General features: G+C 43.6%; 1 protein-coding gene and 1 long non-coding RNA gene across 2 annotated transcripts in view; both read right to left on the minus strand.

Moving 5' to 3' along the window:
• LOC114645665 (1-aminocyclopropane-1-carboxylate synthase-like protein 1) overlaps positions 1 to 16,606 on the minus strand; it is a 93,983-nt gene extending 77,377 nt beyond the window's left edge. Inside the window, 3 exon segments of the mRNA XM_051923605.1 lie at positions 5,515 to 6,062; positions 15,459 to 16,167; positions 16,283 to 16,606. Of these exon segments, the coding sequence (XP_051779565.1) occupies positions 5,515 to 6,062; positions 15,459 to 16,131 (1,221 nt within the window). The 5' untranslated portion in view covers positions 16,132 to 16,167; positions 16,283 to 16,606.
• Positions 12,144 to 15,216, minus strand: LOC127526812 (uncharacterized). Its single transcript, XR_007934250.1, has 3 exons — positions 13,874 to 15,216; positions 12,766 to 13,495; positions 12,144 to 12,657 (listed from the first exon to the last, which is right to left on the minus strand). It is a non-coding gene; the product is annotated as an uncharacterized LOC127526812 (long non-coding RNA).
• Positions 16,607 to 17,548: the final 942 nt, after the last annotated feature.

The raw sequence follows: 17,548 nt of genomic DNA on the forward strand, positions 1-17,548 counted from the left end.
TTCATGGATTTTCACATTCGCGGACCCCTGCGAGTCGCAAGGGATAACTGCATTAAAAAGCATGAGATGAGATTTTAGAAACATCTGTACGAAAAAAAATGAATCTCCAAATCTGCTAGATGGTGAACTAAATCTCATCAGTTCAAAGAATCCACCTCCGGGACAAGCATGTGTTTTTCACCAAAGGTCGGCCATATGCCAGATGTACATATCATGTGTTGTATTATTAGAACAGTATAATGAAACTTAAGGGCAGGGAAAAAAAAGCCAGTAACACGTCCAGTTATGAGAGCAAGTAGTTACAGAGCCATTACCTATAAATCTGTTTAATGTACGGTAAACTGAGAGACAGGATATGATGGCTAGAATGACATGTTTGTTTTAGACTACTGACTACATCTCAGATTTGTTACAAAATGTACAAGCCTTCAAATAAATGTCAAACTTTGTGTGGTCGTGTTGCAGCTCTTTTTACTTTCTCGTATACAAAGTACAAGGAAAGTATTGTAATCGTCCTAAAATTCGATGTCGAGATTTTGATGAATCTCAACGTTTTAGACCTCCCCGACTTTCTCATATACAAAGTATAGGGAAAGTATTGTAAACATCCAAACATTCAATGTCAAAATTTTGATAAATCTCAACATTTTAGACCTCACTGACTTTCTCAAATACAAAGTATGGGGAAAGTATTGGAATCCTCCAAAAATTCGATGTAGAGATTTTGATGAATCTTGACGTTTTAGATCTCCCTGACTTTCTTGTATATGCGAAGTATAGGGAAAGTATTGGAATCGCCCAAAAGTTTGATGTCGAGATATTGATGAATCTCAACGTTTTAGACCTCCCTGATTTTCTCGAATAAGAAGTATGGGGAAAGTATTGGAATCCTCGAAAAATTCCATTCCAAGATTTTAATGAATGTCGACGTTTTATACCTCCCCGAGTCCGAAAATACCATTTTTGGAATTATGTCTGTGTGTCTGACTGTATGTATATGTAACTTGAGTATGGTTTCACGTAGGTCAACCAAATTTTGAATGCAAGCATTAGGTACAAAACGTAGATTTCTATCAACTTTTAAGCTATTTACGCTAACTGGAAATGGTAGTTTACCTTTTATTCATGCAGCTGCAGAGTCTGATTGATTCAACTTTACTTTTATAATAAGTGTTCTATATATTATTAATTTGATTTGATTTGTTGTTAATGGTTCTTTAATGTACATAATATAAAAATATAATCATTGTCCTGCGGTTTACTCCTCAAATATCCATCCCCATATCTGAGTATGAGAGACAGGCTCCCAATTTTATTTAAACACCATTATAAACTGTGCATTCAGATGGTATTGAGACCCTCTTACCGCCCACTTTATTGTGTTGTAGATTTAATTTAAATGGATACATTTGCGATTTTTGCATGTCAGTCTACACGCAATAACCAATAATGGCATAGGGAACAGATCATTTCAGAAAGGAAATCAGTAGATATGAAAGACACCAGATCACAGAAAGAAATATATGAAAGATGAAGCATTGCAAAAGATTAATATGTGGATAGTTACAGTGGATTCAAAAAGTGTTCCAACTCTTTCACTTTCTGCACATTTTATTGTCTCATAAGTTTAATTTTTAAATTTGCCATTTTTGCCCACTACTCTTTACTCAGTAAGCCATGCGGACATGTTTTCCGAACGGTTTGCAAATTTATTAAAAATCAAAAAAAAAAAATTCAGGCCCTTTGCTGTGGCACTCCACATTGTGCTCAGGCCCGTCCGGTATGATTTAATTACATTTTGAGATGCATCCATGGAGTCCATCTGTGGCCAACTGAACTGATTAGACATCATTAAGTAAGGTACGTGTGTAGCTGTGTAGAGAGGGTTCACAATTCATACTGCATGACAGGACAAAACCCAAACCATGAAGTCCAAAGAACTCTCTGTAGACCTCTGCAATCAAATTGTAGTGAGGCAGAGATCACGGGAAGGGGACAGTGCCATTTATAAAGCTCTGAGTGTTCCCCCGGAGCACAGTGGCCTCAGTAATTTGTGCAAGTACCACCAGGCCTCTTCCTAGAGTTGGCCATCTGGGTAAACTGGTTAACTGAGCAAGAAGGGCCTTAGCCAGGGAACGCACTGGAGAGATTCTGAAAAACTGGAAAATGACAAATATCATCCCATTATATAAAAAGGGTGACAGGGCAGATCCAAGTAGCTGTAGCTGTAGCTGTAGCCAAGTAGCTGTGATGTAACATGCATCACAGGAAAATTAATGGAAGGAATTATTAAGGATAAGATTGAGCAACACCTGGCAAGTACAGGAGTTTAACTGAGCAGTCAGCATGGGCTCAGAAGAGGGAGGTCGTGTTTTACTAACATGCTGGAATTCTATGAGGAGGCAACAAAAGGATACAATCAGAGTGGAGCAGATGATGTGATTTATCTGGATTTTCAGAAAGCATTTTATAAGGTGCCACATGAGAGGGTGGGCATCAAACAAAAAGAAGTAGGAGTTCAGGGTGTGGTAAGTAGATAGGTGATGGTGTGAGGAACTCATCAGAATTGGCTGATGTTAAGAGTGGTACAAGCTGGTTAAGTTTGCGGATGATACCAAGATAGGTGGATTACATGATAATTTGGTATCCATTATATTATCACAGAAGGACGTGGACAGCAGAGAGACTAGGCAGATTTGTGGCAGATGAAATTTAATGTCAGTAAATGTAAACAACTACACATAGGAAGTAAAAATGTGAGGTTTGAATACGCAATCGAGAGTACATCTTATGAGAAGGATTTAGGAGTCGTAGTGGACTCTAAGCTATCGACTTCCAGACAGTGTTCAGAAGCCATTAAGAAGACTAACAGAATGTCAGGTTATATAGCGCCTTGATGTGTGGAGTACAAGTCACAGGAGGTTCTGCTCAAGGTGCTTTATAACACACTGGTGAGGCATCATCTGGAGTCCTGGGTGCAGTTTGGGTCTCCAGGCTACAAAAAGGACATAACAGCACTAGAGAAGGTCCAGAGAAGAGTGACTAGGCTGATTTCAGGGCTACAGGGGATGAGTTATGAGGAAAGATTAAAAGAGCTGAGCCTTTACAGTTTAAGCAAAAGAAGATTAAGAGGAGACCTGACTGAAGTGTTTAAAATGATGAAGGGAATTAGTCCAGTGGATCGAGACGGTGACTTTAAAATGAGTTCCTCAAGAACACGGGGACACAGTTGGAAACTTGTTAAGAGTAAATTTTGCACAAACATTAGGAAGTTTTTCTTTACACAAAGAACGATAGACACTTGGAATAAGCGACCAAGTAGTGTGGTAGACAGTAAGACTTTAGGGACTTTCAAAACTCGACTTGATGTTATTTTGGAAGAATTAAGTGGATAGGTCTGGCGAGCTTTGTTGGGCTGAATGGCCTGTTCTCGTGTAGAGTGTTCTAATGTGATTAGGTACCCAATGGTCACTGCAGCAGTGCTTCAGAAGTCTCTGCTGAGTTTGGAGAACCTGTCAGAAGGAGGACCATCTCAGCTAGGCACTCCATCAATCAGGTGTTTATGGTACAGCAGCCAGACAGAAGCCACTCTGGAGTAAAAGTCACCTCACTACAGAACTCTGAGAGCTTGAGGGAAAAAAGATCCTCTAGTCTGATGAGACAAAAATTGAACTCTTTGTGCAGAACTCACAAGTGCTACATCTGGTGAAGACCAGGCACTGCTCATCACCTGCCTAATACCACCCCTATGGTGGAGTATAGTGGTGAAGGCATCATACAACGTTGGTGTAGGGACAGGTAGACTGGTCAGAACTGAAGGAAGGATGAACGTGGACAATTACAGAGGACCTTGAAGAAAACCTGTGCAAGAGTGCACACCAACTCAGACTGGAGTGATGGTTCACCTTCCAAGCACTGACAATGACCCAAAGCACAGAGCCAAGACAAGGCTGAAGCAGTTTCAGGACAAGACTCGGACTGTCCTTGAGTGGCCCAGCCAAAGCCCCCCACTAAGACCCCAGAGAACACGTATGGACAGACCTGAAGGTGGCAGTTTACAGACACTTCCTATTCAGTCTAATGGAGTTTGAGAAGATCTGCCAGGAACAATGGGATGGATGGATGGATGGATGGATGGATGGATGGATGGATGGATGGATGATTAATAAAGGATAAACTGCCTGCAAAGCTTGTACAGACTAAATCAAGATGACCTGAACTTGGAATTGCTTCCAAAGAGGCTTCTACAAAATATGGAATAAAACAGGGAGTCCCCAACTCTGGTCCTGGAGGGCACCAGTGGCTATAGGTTTTCATTCTAACCCTTTTCTTAATTAGTGATCTGTTTTTGCTCCTAATTAACTCCTTTTGCATTCATTTTAAGTGACTTGCTCTTGAAGACTCAGACCCCTTGTTTCTTTTTCCTTAATTAGCAGCCAAACAATCATGAGACACAAAATAAGCCAAAACATGAGCAGCAAACTGTGTCTATCATACAATATCTGAAAATAAAAAAGGTGAAGGTCTCAGGAATGTTCATCTGCTTATGTCACCTAAACATTTCAATAGTGCACTTAGAAAAGAGAACATCAAGAGCAGCAACAAGCCATGGAATTAAAGAACGAGTTTAATTAACAACAAGAATCGGCGCCTAATTAAGCAACTGGTTGGAGTTTGAGGCTCTGACTTAGTTGGTCTTCTGTTGGCTCCCTCACTTCCCATTTCATTTCTGTTTGGGTGCCATTTAAGGAAAGAAATGAAGCAATTCATAGAAACAAATCTTCAAAAATAAGTCAATTAAAATTAATTCAAAAGAAGTTAATTAGCAGCAAAAACAGGTCACTAATTAAGAAAAGGGTTAGAATGAGAACCTGCAGCTACCGAGGCCCTCCAGGATGGAGTTGGGGACCCCCTGCTTTATTCCATATTTTTGTAGAAGGCTCTTTGGCAGCAATTCCAAGTTCAGGTCTTCTTGATTTGAGTCTCTACACAATTTGCAGGCAGTTTATCCCACTGCAGCCCTCCAGGACCGGAGTTGTGGACCCTGGGAATAAAGGGTCTGAATACTTCCAAGGCATGAGAGGCTTCAGTTTCTGATTTTGAATAGACTTCTGAACCTTTTTAAAAACGTGTTTTTGCTTTGCCATTATGGGGTATTCAGTGTAGATCGATGGGCAAAAATGGTGAATGTTATCAGCTTAAAATGAAATGCATAACACAATAACGTGTGCAGAACGTGAAGGCATCTGAACCCTTTCTGAATGCACTGTTTAGCCAAGTAGCTACCATAATTGTTTCCATGTTTCTCCTGCTGGACCCATGATTTGACCGTGGCTTCAGGGGCACAGATTGAGTTAATGGCAGGATAGAACCATCACACCTACAGATTACAGCCCACCTCCTTACCCACCAAGAGGCTACCATTAGGCTAAAACCCTCAGATAATTATCACCAAATGCCAAAAGCTGGTATGTTCATAAACACATTATCTAAGGTGGCACTTGATTCACTTACGGTGGGGTTCTTGTCCTCATCGTGCTTGTCTTTGCTATACATGACGAAGCCCTCCTGAAGAATGTCTTCATAGTCACGGAGCAGGTTTCCACGTCTCGACAAGTATGGACTCGGCTTCTGGGTATCAGCTCCAGCCCAGCTGTGTCCCCCAATGTCCTCTTCCTCCCTCCTGGCTCGACCAAAGTGAGGGGACGACACGGAGCTCGAGTCGGGCCGGAGTGCACTCACCATGTGAGCAAAGACACTGAACATGCGGAATTCATGCTGCCGTTCCATCTCAGCCCGCCGCTGATCCAGCTGGGCCCGCCGCTCCTCGGCCTCCGCCTCCCGTTGAAGGCGACACTCTTCCAAAGCCAAGAAACGCTCTTCGGCTGCCCGCTGCGAGCTGAGGAAGCGCACTAGAGCTTCGTCCAGACTCTCCCTCGGCCGGCCTGCTTTCCGCCGCTTGCGAAGTCGTGGGATCGTTCCTAGGGATGAGCCTAGTGGGGCACCTGTGCCACCTGCAGGTCCTGCCCCCGATGAGCATGCCACATTCCTATCACTAAAACCTGGAAGGGGAAACAGCAAGAATAACATTTATTAGAAGTCCAGCTCTGTAACATCATGGCAGTCAAGACCTGCTGATGGCTCATGCAAAAACAAGATACATTGTTGTGCATCTGAGCTTTTAGTCACAAGGATTATATTTTTAATTGTAATTTAAACTGCTGAAATTGTGTTTTGTTGTTAATAATTTTTAACATTTCACCGATGACTAGAGTTAATCTGCGAAATTCGCCTTAGTGTGTTTCACAGTGAATGTGTCGGGTTTGCCGGTGACCTTATTCGCCAAATTTTTTCACAGTGCCCCATGATGCCTTGTGACTGCTGATTAGTTTTTGAGCCAAATCGTACAAGAGAAGGAGGCACTCTAGAGGGACCCTTAAATACCGTAATTCTGCAATTAATTATGAATTCTTCTAGTCAATTGCTATCGTAATGATCTATTTTATGACCAGAAAGATCAGCATCAGAGTGGTAAATAATTACTGAAATGTGCTACAATAGTTTGGGTAACTTGATTCCTAAGGCACAAAGCCTACTGACGCTCACTTCTGAATTTTTTAAGCTCAGAACTGAACTTTAGGAATGCCAGTGTCAGGATGATCAGGGTTGAATTTTAGGGTCTCATAGCGTTTTCCTATAGTGGAAGCCATTTTGCATACTGTTGTTAGGGTTGTGCACTGTGTTTCTTGGGGCGTGGTCCCGGGGGGTCGTGACCTCGAATCCACCAGCAGACGGGATAAAAGGTCATTGAGCTTTATGCAATCTGCGGATAAATCCTTCCAAACCCTTACGGCATTCTCTATGAGATTCATTTTCATGTCTTACCTCGTTTTTGATGTCTTGCCTGAATTCTCACTGTGATTTTTTAATCTTGTTTGGGTTTCAGTCACTTCGTTTTTATTTAATTCTGTTTGTTTGGGAGGCAGTGTGGTGTAGTGGTCAAGGCTTTGGACATCAAACTCTTAAGGTTGTGGGTTCAAATCCCAGTACTGACAACACTGTGTGACCCTCAGCAAGTCACTTGACCTGCCTGTCCTCCAACTAAAAAAACAAAAGAAAAGGAACCAATTGTATCATAAATGTTGTAAGATGCTAATATAATCCTTGTGACAAAAAAGCTCAGATACACAATGATGCATCTTGTTTTTGCATGAGCCATCACCAGGGGCTTCATGCATAATGCTGTGTGTAGAATTCACACTAAAACCAGGCGGATGGACAAAAGTGGAAATGTGCGTACACACAAAAAAATTCAGTTGCACAAAACTGTGCGTAAGCCAACTTCCACACACTTCCGCTACATAAATCCCAGTCAGCGTGAAAAGTGATACTTGTGCACACGTCTTAGGAACCAAGTTACCTGCCTTATCTCGATTCTGTGGGTGCCATCTAAGCGCACTCATTGATAACTCATAGCCTTTGACCTTTACACTCGGCTTCTGCTGACACTTCTGCTAAGTTGAATACGACCTGAGAACAGACCTAAAAATAAAATGCATTGAATGCAGTGGATTTGCATTTCTATATACATATATATATATATTATATATTGTGGTGCCTGGCGGGCGTTCATGCACGGCCGGGACGCCCAGGAGGACCGGAGGAGGGCTTGTGGATCCTCCGGAACACGAGGGAGCATCCTCCCTGGTAGCTGTGGGGACCATGGGTACAGAACTTGGAAGCTCATCCCTGTAGGGGCCCGTGGTCACCACCAGGGGGCGCCCCAATGCCTTGGGAGTGTTGGACCTCAGTACTTCCGCCACACCGGATTTGCTTCTGTGGCACCTCACTGCACTGCTGTGTGTCTGCTGTTGCCCCGGCAACGGACAAACAACCTTTCACAGACGCGGCAATTGCTCTTCGGGACGCACTTCAGCATGACGTTCCCATTGGGTGGGGGGGATCTCAAAAGAGTTCAGAAACCTCACAATATGAAGAAGAAGAAAAGGATGATTCGGCTTCTGATTGATAACTGTTCTGCCCACAACACGCTTCCCTAATGTTCGCGTTGAATTCCTCCCACCCAATTGCACAGCAGTGCTTCAGCCATTGGATTTGGGCATCATTCGCACCCTGAAAGTGTATCACCGCAAGAAAATGCTGTCAGCATAACTTATAGACAGGAGAAGATTAAAATTAATGCGAAAGAAGCTATTGAAATGATTGCAAACGCTTGGACGCAAGAATCTCATTATAACGAAATTTTCATTACAAAGAAATATTTTTTAGGTCCCTGGAAGTTCGTTGTAACAGAATTTTACCTGTATATATGTATATATAAAATTCTTTTCACGTTTGAAACGGAAATTACGTATGATAGATAGATTGATTGGATTGATTGATTGATTGATTGATTGATTGATTGATTGATTGATTGATTGATTGATTGATTGATTGATTGATTGATTGATTGATTGATTGATTGATTGATTTGATTGATTGATTGATTGATTGATTGATTGATTGATTGATTGATTGATTGATTGATAGATAGATAGATAGATAGATAGATAGATAGATAGATAGATAGATAGATAGATAGATAGATAGATAGATAGATAGATAGATAGATAGATAGATAGATAGATAGATAGATAGATTCATTGCATTCGTAGTCTGAGTCCCGACCTGATCGTATGGGTGGTTACCTACCAGGTAACGCTTGTGGTTGGTCTGCCATTCGGCAAACATCCACCACGGGGCCCTCTTCAGTTGTGAGAAGCAGACTATGGAATGTTGCATAGTTTACTGTCAAATAATGCAAAGAGTATGCGACACGTGTTTCGCCCTTATTTTGGGCTCATCAGGCGTACACACTCTACTGCTCCCCTTGCGGGGATCAAACCACGGACATAATCAGATCGGGACTCCGATCTACAGGCTGTCAAATAAACAAACTACATGCTGTGGCACAGTGTAAAGGGACTTCATCTTTGCGACACTTCGCATATTTAAAAGCCTGAACAGCACCTGTCCTTTTTGGCTCTTTGCTTTGTGTCTCTCTCCTCCTTCTGACATCCTCTGCTCCTGTTTGGGGGTCCCGCTCCTGACGTGCACCACTATGATGAGGAAGATGTTTTTGCATTCTTTTAATTGAGAGATAGAACTGTCAGCTCTGTCTTACTTTTGAAAGAGACATATGTTTGTTTGAAGTGTTTGAATATAGTTCCTGTCTCTACAATCTCCTTTGTTTCTGTGCAAATCTGTGACCCAAGTGTGACAATTTCTAAATATATACATATCTATATCTATCTATCTATATATATCTACACACACCAGCCCACCTGCGCTACGCGCCAGCAACTTCACATCTCTGTCGCTCACGTATGTGGATTTCATTTTCACCAAACAACAAATCTTTTAATTCTCGTGGATACGCCTCTTCATTGGGAGGCAACACTACTTTTCCCTGATGGCAACATGAATTAGATGATCTACAAGTCTCTGACTTAAAGTTTAAATCCAAACAATATCTACATACCTCTGTCATATCACCTATGTCCATATATTCGATCTCTTTTCGCTTTTACCTTTTCATCAATATCGCATTGAATTTTGGTCCCGTGTTTGGAGTTACATCGTGATAACGCGCCATATGAGTGAATTTCATTTCTTTCTCTCTACATGAACTGTGTCCGACAATAGCATTCACACAAGTGAGAAATGATTAAACCTTGTACGTGGTTGTAAATGTTTTAGATGTGGGCAGGACTTTTCCAAATCTCTTTGCATAAAGTCTTGTCTCACGGGGCTTGAAATTTTCTCTTGCGGGATTTCACTTTCACCAAACAACAAATCTTTTAATTCTCACGGATACGCCTCTTCATCTATATTACTAAACGACAGTTTAATTTATGCACGGACGGTGGACGCACCGAGGCGCATGCGCACAGCGCCACGGCGCCCCAGGGTCAAACCCAGCGGCTTCTCAGAGTCAGTAGGTGGCATCCAAACAACACAACCTGTAAACTAAACTTGCTCTAATCCACTGTGCCAGCAGTCAGTGTGGCATATTTGGATCACATGATGGTAATTCAGTATTAAAAGTAAGTTGAAGTATGATTCCTAACAGTAAACGACGTCTACCTAACGACACAGCCACAGAACAACAAAGACGAGACCGCATAGATAAAAACAATAAACGGAGGCTCCTACAACGCGCTTCAAAAACACCAGACGCAAAGAAGTCACGGCTCCACAATGAAAGAGCTCAACTAACAGAAATACAAAAACGAGCCCGTATGGATAGACACAATGAACGATGGCGCCCACAACGCGCTTCTGCAACAGCACAGGCAAAGGAGTCACGGCTCCAAAAAGAAAGAGCTCAACGAATAGTAATACAAAAACGAGCCCGTATGGCTACAACCTGTAAACTAAGCCTGAGGTACAGCGCGCACACCAGGTTGTACAGTATATATGCACAGATGCCAGAGGCAACAGGCAAGTTGTTCACACTACCACCGCTGCCAAAACGAGACAGCATGGATAAAAACAATACACGAAGGCGCCTACAACGCAATTCTGAAACACGCCTCATGAATAGCAGAATCGTACGTCAACATCGCCGCCATACTGTGAGTGGCACTGCTGTGGAGTGAAGTGGACGCACCCACCCTCCATGATATTTCATCCCTCCAAATATCGGAGGGAACAGAAAGTGATTACCATTCTTGGATTTGCGATTCTTTCGAGAATCGCGGGGTTACTGGTTGGGAAGAAACACTACTTTCCCTGATGGCAACATGAATTAGACGATCTACAAATCTCCAGCTTAAAGTTTAAATCTGAACAATATATTCGATCTCTTTTCCCTGTTTTGTTATATCACTGAATAATAATTTCTGTTTGTTTACAATAATGCGATCTTTACTATCATTTTTTTGCGACTTTCGAATTTTAGTACTTTTATTATCTCTAACCTGCTCTGGATGTGTATCGCGCCAGCATTTTTGAATTCTTTACGCCGTTCTACTTTGTCATCTACTCTTTTTTTGTCTTTTATTTCCGACCCCGGCCACGGTTAAATCTCTTGGCACAAAGTCTCGTCTCGCAGGACATGAAAGTGTCTCTCTGAGATGGCAGAATTTTTTTATTACAATATATAAAATCCAACATCTGTCTGTCTGTATGTCTGTCCACTTTTCACGAGAGAACTCCTTAACGGATTTAAATCGTGTTTTTTTCTATAATTTGCTTGAACATTCCAGTTGATTTTGCGACTTCTGTCATCGCGCTAAGTATCAGAGTTCGCTTGCAGTACCAATTTATCTGCGCAAATCCGAAAGAGACGCAGCGAGCCGCGGGGAGGAGGGCAGGGCCCTCCTCACTCATGTGCCAGCCTCCATTCGAGTTGCTCTGCCTCTCGCCACATGTTGGAGTGCACCTTACCTCCGCTTAGCTAGTGATACCTGTTTGTTTAGGAGACATATCATCTAAAGATTGTTAAGGAATAACATTTGACGTTTATGAGAGAGAGAGAGATCAGAGCTACGTGTGTTTTAGAGGGCTGCTGCTGATTGGCAGAGATATCACGGCCATGTGCGTTTCTCCCCACGTGAGGGATGCTCTCCCGTCAGAGCTGAACACGATCAGATACAGTGCCAACATCTGATATTGGACCGTACCTTCCTTCCACTTGGCCAGGATTACATTTTTTTTAATTGATGTTTAAAGTTTGTCCTGTTTCATCACTACTACGTGGATGAAGCCGCGGAGGACAGCTAGTATATATATATATATATATATATATATATATATATATATATAAAAATATTTAAATAGTCTGCCCTCAGCTATTTTCACATTATCAAATCTGCGTGGGTTTCCTCCGGGCGCTCCGGTTTCCTCCCACAGTCCAAAGACATGCAGGTTAGGTGGATTGGCGATTCTAAATTGGCCCTAGTGTGTGCTTGGTGTGTGAGTGTGTTTGTGTGTGTCCTGCGGTGGGTTGGCACCCTGCCCGGGATTGGTTCCTGCCTTGTGCCCTGTGTTGGCTGGGATTGGCTCCAGCAGACCCTTCGTGACCCTGTGTTCGGATTCAGCAGGTTGGAAAATGGATGGATGGATGGAAATCTGGTCCCTTTTAGGTTTTGACACCCCTGCCACAATGCTGCACATCCTCTCTGTGACACACAAAACACTGAGGACTTGGAGCCAACCAATTATTTAGCGAAGTGTGTGAAGAAACACAACTGGGGGGCTCCTTACGTGCCAACAGTAATACACCTGCATTAGTGCCTCATGGGGACTGGCACTGCCACATCACAGGTTTTCTCTTTTTAATTTTCTTGCTTTATAGTCATTTTGGTGTGTGTTCATACTAAAGTGTGTCTGTGTGTGTATATTTATTTACTTCTCTAACTATTACATATTTAAAGAGCTTCTGAAAAAAAGCCAAATTTCACCTCCTGGCAACAAATAAAAGTTCTATCTTTCTAAATTGCCCACCACTACCTGGTCATTCAGGCCCCCTAATCAGCCCTTGTCTCTGATTGGCTATCTCTCTCACCACTTCAGCACTTTAGACCACAAGAAATTGCTAAAGAAGGCCAAGCTGAGGGTTATTAATAACATTCTAATAGTGAGATAAATTGCCTTGTGCCCAGTGTTGGCTGGGATTGGCTCCAGCAGACCCCCGTGACCCTGTGTTCGGATTCAGCGGGTTGGAAAATGGATGGATGGACGGATAGTAAGATAAATTACAGAATTCTGCACAACATCTAGGGGTCTAGTGGAGATGTGCCCATACCACCTGCACGTCAGAACAGGTCATCCCCCTGAAGCTAAGCGTATTCAGGCCTGGCCAGTACTTGAATAAGAGGAGACGATTTAGGAAAAGCTTGAGAGGTGTGGGTGAGACCAGTAGGGGGCGATAACCCGGTGGTCTGAATGTCGATCGCAAGGGGACATCATGTTGTAAAAATGGTGCCATAAACACTGAGGCCCTGACTCTCTGTGGTCATAAAAGATACCTGGTCATTCTTCATAAAGAGTAGGGTGTATGCCGATGTCCTGACTAAATTGCCCACCACGGTCTGGTCATTCTGACCCCCTAATCATCCCCTGTCTCTGATTGGCTCTCTCTCTCTCAACACTTCACCACCTAACAGCCAATGTGTGGTGAGCGCACTGGCACAATAACGGCTGCCGTCACATCATCCAGGTGGGTGCGAAACATTAGTGGGACTTGAAGAGGCTCCCCTCTGTCTAAGTGCTTTGAGTTGTGAGAAAAGCAGTAAATAAATATAAAGAATTATTAATCTATCTTATTGCTATATTAATTGCCACACATTTATAATTGATTTCTTGATCACTTTTGTCATTTATTTTTTTTTCTCCAAAGAACTCTAAATCTACTTGTTTGTTCTTCAATGTCTTCAGTTCCTATATTTTAGCAGTCTCCTTACCTCGCTTACGATTATGCCCAGCAAAACTATCCATCCATCCATCTTCCAACCCGCTGAATCCGAACACAGGGTCACGGGGGTCTGCTGGAGCCAATCCCAGCCAACACAGGGCACAAGGCAGGAACCAATCCCGGGCAGGGTGCCAACCCACCGCAGGACACACACAAACACACCCACACACCAAGCACACACTAGGGCCAAGTTAGAATCGCCAATCCACCTAATCTGCATGTCTTTGGACTGTGGGAGGAAACTGGAGCACCCGGAGGAAACCCACGCAGACACGGGGAGAACATGCAAACTCCACGCAGGGAGGACCCGGGAAGCGAACCCAAGTCCCCAGGTGTCCCAACTGCGAGGCAGCAGCGCTACTCACTGCCCTACCGTGCCGCCCCCAGCAAAACTAAGGAACTGGTTATTGGCTTTCAGTGCTCCAAAGAGCCTCTATGTCCAGTCACTCTTCAAGGAGTGGAAGTAGAGGTGGGGCAGTCTAGCAAGTAATAGGGGGTCCGTATCAGTGACAGAGGAACTGTATAAGAAAGGGCAGAGCAGACTTGTCTTCCTTAACGTGGGACGTGACATCCTTCACATCTTCTATTACGCTGTGCTGTCCTGAGTTGGTAACATCACTTTAAGATAAGCCCACCGAATCAACAAGCTAAGTTAAAGGGGACAAACTTAGGACTCCCTGGAGGTCATAGTAAAGGAGTGAATTAAAACTAAACTGAGTGCCGTTATGAACAACACTGCACATCCTCTCTCTGACACAGCAACACTGAGGACTTTCAGCCAATGAATTACTCAGCAGAAGTGTGTCAAGAAACACAATGGGGGGCTCTAACATACCAGCAGCAATACGTTGGTATAGCGCATCACTGGGAATGGGTCTGCCAAGTCCGAACTTTGCTTTCTTTTTTGAATTGTCTTCTTTTTTAGACATTGCAGTATATTATATATATATATATATATATATTTATAAATATATATATATTTATAAGTCTGAATCACAATCTGATTATATGGATGGTTACCTATCAGGTAACGCTTGTGGTCGGTCAACCAGTCTGCAAACATCCACCACGTCCTCTCAGTTGTGACAAATAGGCAGACTCGATTTATCCAGAAAAACACTTTGTCTTTACTCTTTCCATAATGGTGGTAGTTTTGTACATTCAAGTAATACACACAACCACTACAAACGCCAATATTCAAATTAAGCCTCTCCCCTTTGGTCCGGGGTGCATACACCAGGCAGCATTGGTAGGCAAACTCAATCGCCATTGAAATTTAAACTTCACTAAAATTAAAACTCCCCCACACTATGCGACTCTTCCCCCTTGGGATTAATAAAGTATCTATCTATCTAAAACACTCCCATTGCCAAATGCTACAAAGCAAAATTAAGCACTACTGTTTGAAAGCCAACATAAAATAAATCATAATTAACAGTCTTAGCTTAAGTGTAGCGCCGCAGAGCCTCTTGGGACTTCAGTGCCGTCCGTCGCTACGATATATATATAAATATATCAATTTATGCATCTATCTGTTTATTTATTCATTCATTTAAAGAGCTTCTTCGATGACAAATAAAGCACTATGTAATTCATGTATAATCTTGATCATTTGCGCTCTATTTCTAAAATCAAATCTTCCCTATTAGCCAATTTCCCACACAACGCGGGCAAGGCAGCAACTTTTTGAAACTTTCTTTCAGTTATTCATTCAAGAGACCAGCAAACGGACAGCGTTTCACCTGAAAGTTCTGATAAATGATCCGCTCTTTCTGTAAATGTTGAAATGCTGATGCCTCTCGATCTTTTTTCCGGACGCTTGAACCCGTTTCTGTATACCCGAGTATAATCCTCAAACTGCACTGTCTTATCTCTGTATCCTCTTATCATATACTGTACTTTGAATGAACGCCTCGGCATCGGAGGAGCGAATTCTATTGGTCGGAGATTTACGTAGCCTCCCCTTCGCCCCGCCTACCTGTGGGTGAGATCCCGACGTCCGCTGAGCCGTCCTCTCGCATTCCCGCTGCGGACATGTCCTGCTGCTCCAGCCCGAGCTCTCTGACTCCCTCGGGTTCGTCTCCGGAGCCGACGTGGTACATGAGCTCGGGCGGCGGCTCGGGAGTCAGGCCCGGCTCATCCGAGTCAATTTCCTCGCACTTGATCTCCGTCATCTCGCCGGCTTTCGGGGGGTGCCCAAAAATGAAGGCGCCAGACGGTGGTGAGCCAAAGGCAGAGAGGTGTGGAGCGTGCAGGTGGTAGCCCTCTATGCCCACGGCGCCCTGCAGCACTTGCTGGGCGATCACACTGCCCCCGAGGGAGCCGTAAGAAAGCGACGGGCGGTTGGTGAGCACCCGGTCCATCACCTCGTAAAACTTCCATGCGCGCCCGCCCCGCACGATCTTCTGGTTGTCTTTGATGCGCCGGTACTCGAGCTTCATCTTCTTGATCTTCTCCCGGCACTGGTCCCCGGTGCGGTGGATGCCCTTTTCTCGCAGCACCTCAGCGATGCGATTAAACACGTGCTGGTTCCGCAGGCAGCTCTCCAGTTCCATCTGCACCGAGTCGTTCGCCCAAAGCTGCAGAAGCTCCACCACCTCCGGGTCCGACCAGTTGCTGCCCCGTTCATACTTCTTACCCCTGAAATCCATTTGCAGGGTCACCTAGCCTTGGCAGTTGCATAAAGGCTGAAACGAAAGGAGGGTGAGAAAGTTTGTGAGTGACTGGGGACATTGGGGACAGCAAGGCAGCCACGCCTACAAAAAAGACAAGAGACACAAGACGGCGCAGCGTTAGAATTACCTCTCGAGTTATCCCGAGACACATCGCCGTGGCACCCCGACTGTCACTCACGGGTTTGTGTTGCTCGCTTTGTTTGTCCTGGTGGGCAGTGAGCTGCCAGACGACGAAATTCGCTTCATACCACTCCAGTGTCAACCTGAATTAGCGGTCGGGTTCGCCCAGCCCGGACTGACCCGGGTCAGCCAGCAGTGCCGCTCTGCTGCCGATCGCTTTTCTTACAAAGTCTGCTAATATGTACAGATCGTGTTTTAATGGCACAGGCAATAAAATGGAAGAGAAAGGGCGTAAATTTTACATCCGGGTTGACGGCACATGCGTGCTGTCCTTATTCCGGGATAACTTTGGTCCGTGTCAGTCATTCGGCACAGGCGAGGGGGGGTTATGAGGGTGCGGTAAAGAGACGGCTAAAGCGGCGCGGCGCCAAACATCACGACTGAGAACGGCACGTTGGCGCCCTCTGCCGACAGAGACTGGAGCTTGTGATTTAAAACGCGTCAAAATCCGACCGCCACCCCGTTTAAGCAGTTTGTGTCGGTGACAACTCGAGGGCTTTGAAGTATCTTCGCATAGTTGTTGACCTCATAGAACAATAACAGATAACAAATCTCACAGTAGTTAGCCTGTTCTTTTTAGTTTTCTTTCTTTTTTTCATAATTCTTTTGTGTATATTAGAACAGGGGTTCTCAAACTTTTTCAGTCCTGGGACCCCTTTACAAGCCATACAATATTCGCGGACCCCTGATGCGGCCGGATTTGTCAACCCAAATTATAATAGCATAGCCACAGGCATAAAGTGTAAACTTCTTTTATCTGAAGTCGACTTTATAAAATAAATCATTCTTTGTAGTCATATCATAACAACACTAACTATTGACAGTCAATGATACAGTGTCATACGACAGTCACAGGACTAAAGCCTGCTTAGCAAAAACAAAAAATGCAGAACTACAATATTTAATGCTTAATACTCATACTGCATAACTACAATACAACATTGTTCATTCAATAATGGAGAGTAAGACTATTAATTTTACGGCTCCCTACCAGTGGTAAACGTTTTAATTATTTAATATGCTCAAATGTAATACAATTACATTAGACTCTAATACTCATAGAAACTAATGAGATGTGTGGGCTTGCTTTTGTCGGCAGAGAAGGTCTATCCTTGGTGAGATTTTTGATAGACACACTCGAATGTCATCTTCCACCTGGAGATGTGATCTAAACTTAGATTTTATCACAGCTAATGCTGAGAACGATGCTTCG

The sequence above is a fragment of the Erpetoichthys calabaricus genome, chromosome 2 (assembly GCF_900747795.2).
Source record: "Erpetoichthys calabaricus chromosome 2, fErpCal1.3, whole genome shotgun sequence".
Taxonomy (NCBI): Eukaryota; Metazoa; Chordata; class Cladistia; order Polypteriformes; family Polypteridae; genus Erpetoichthys; species Erpetoichthys calabaricus.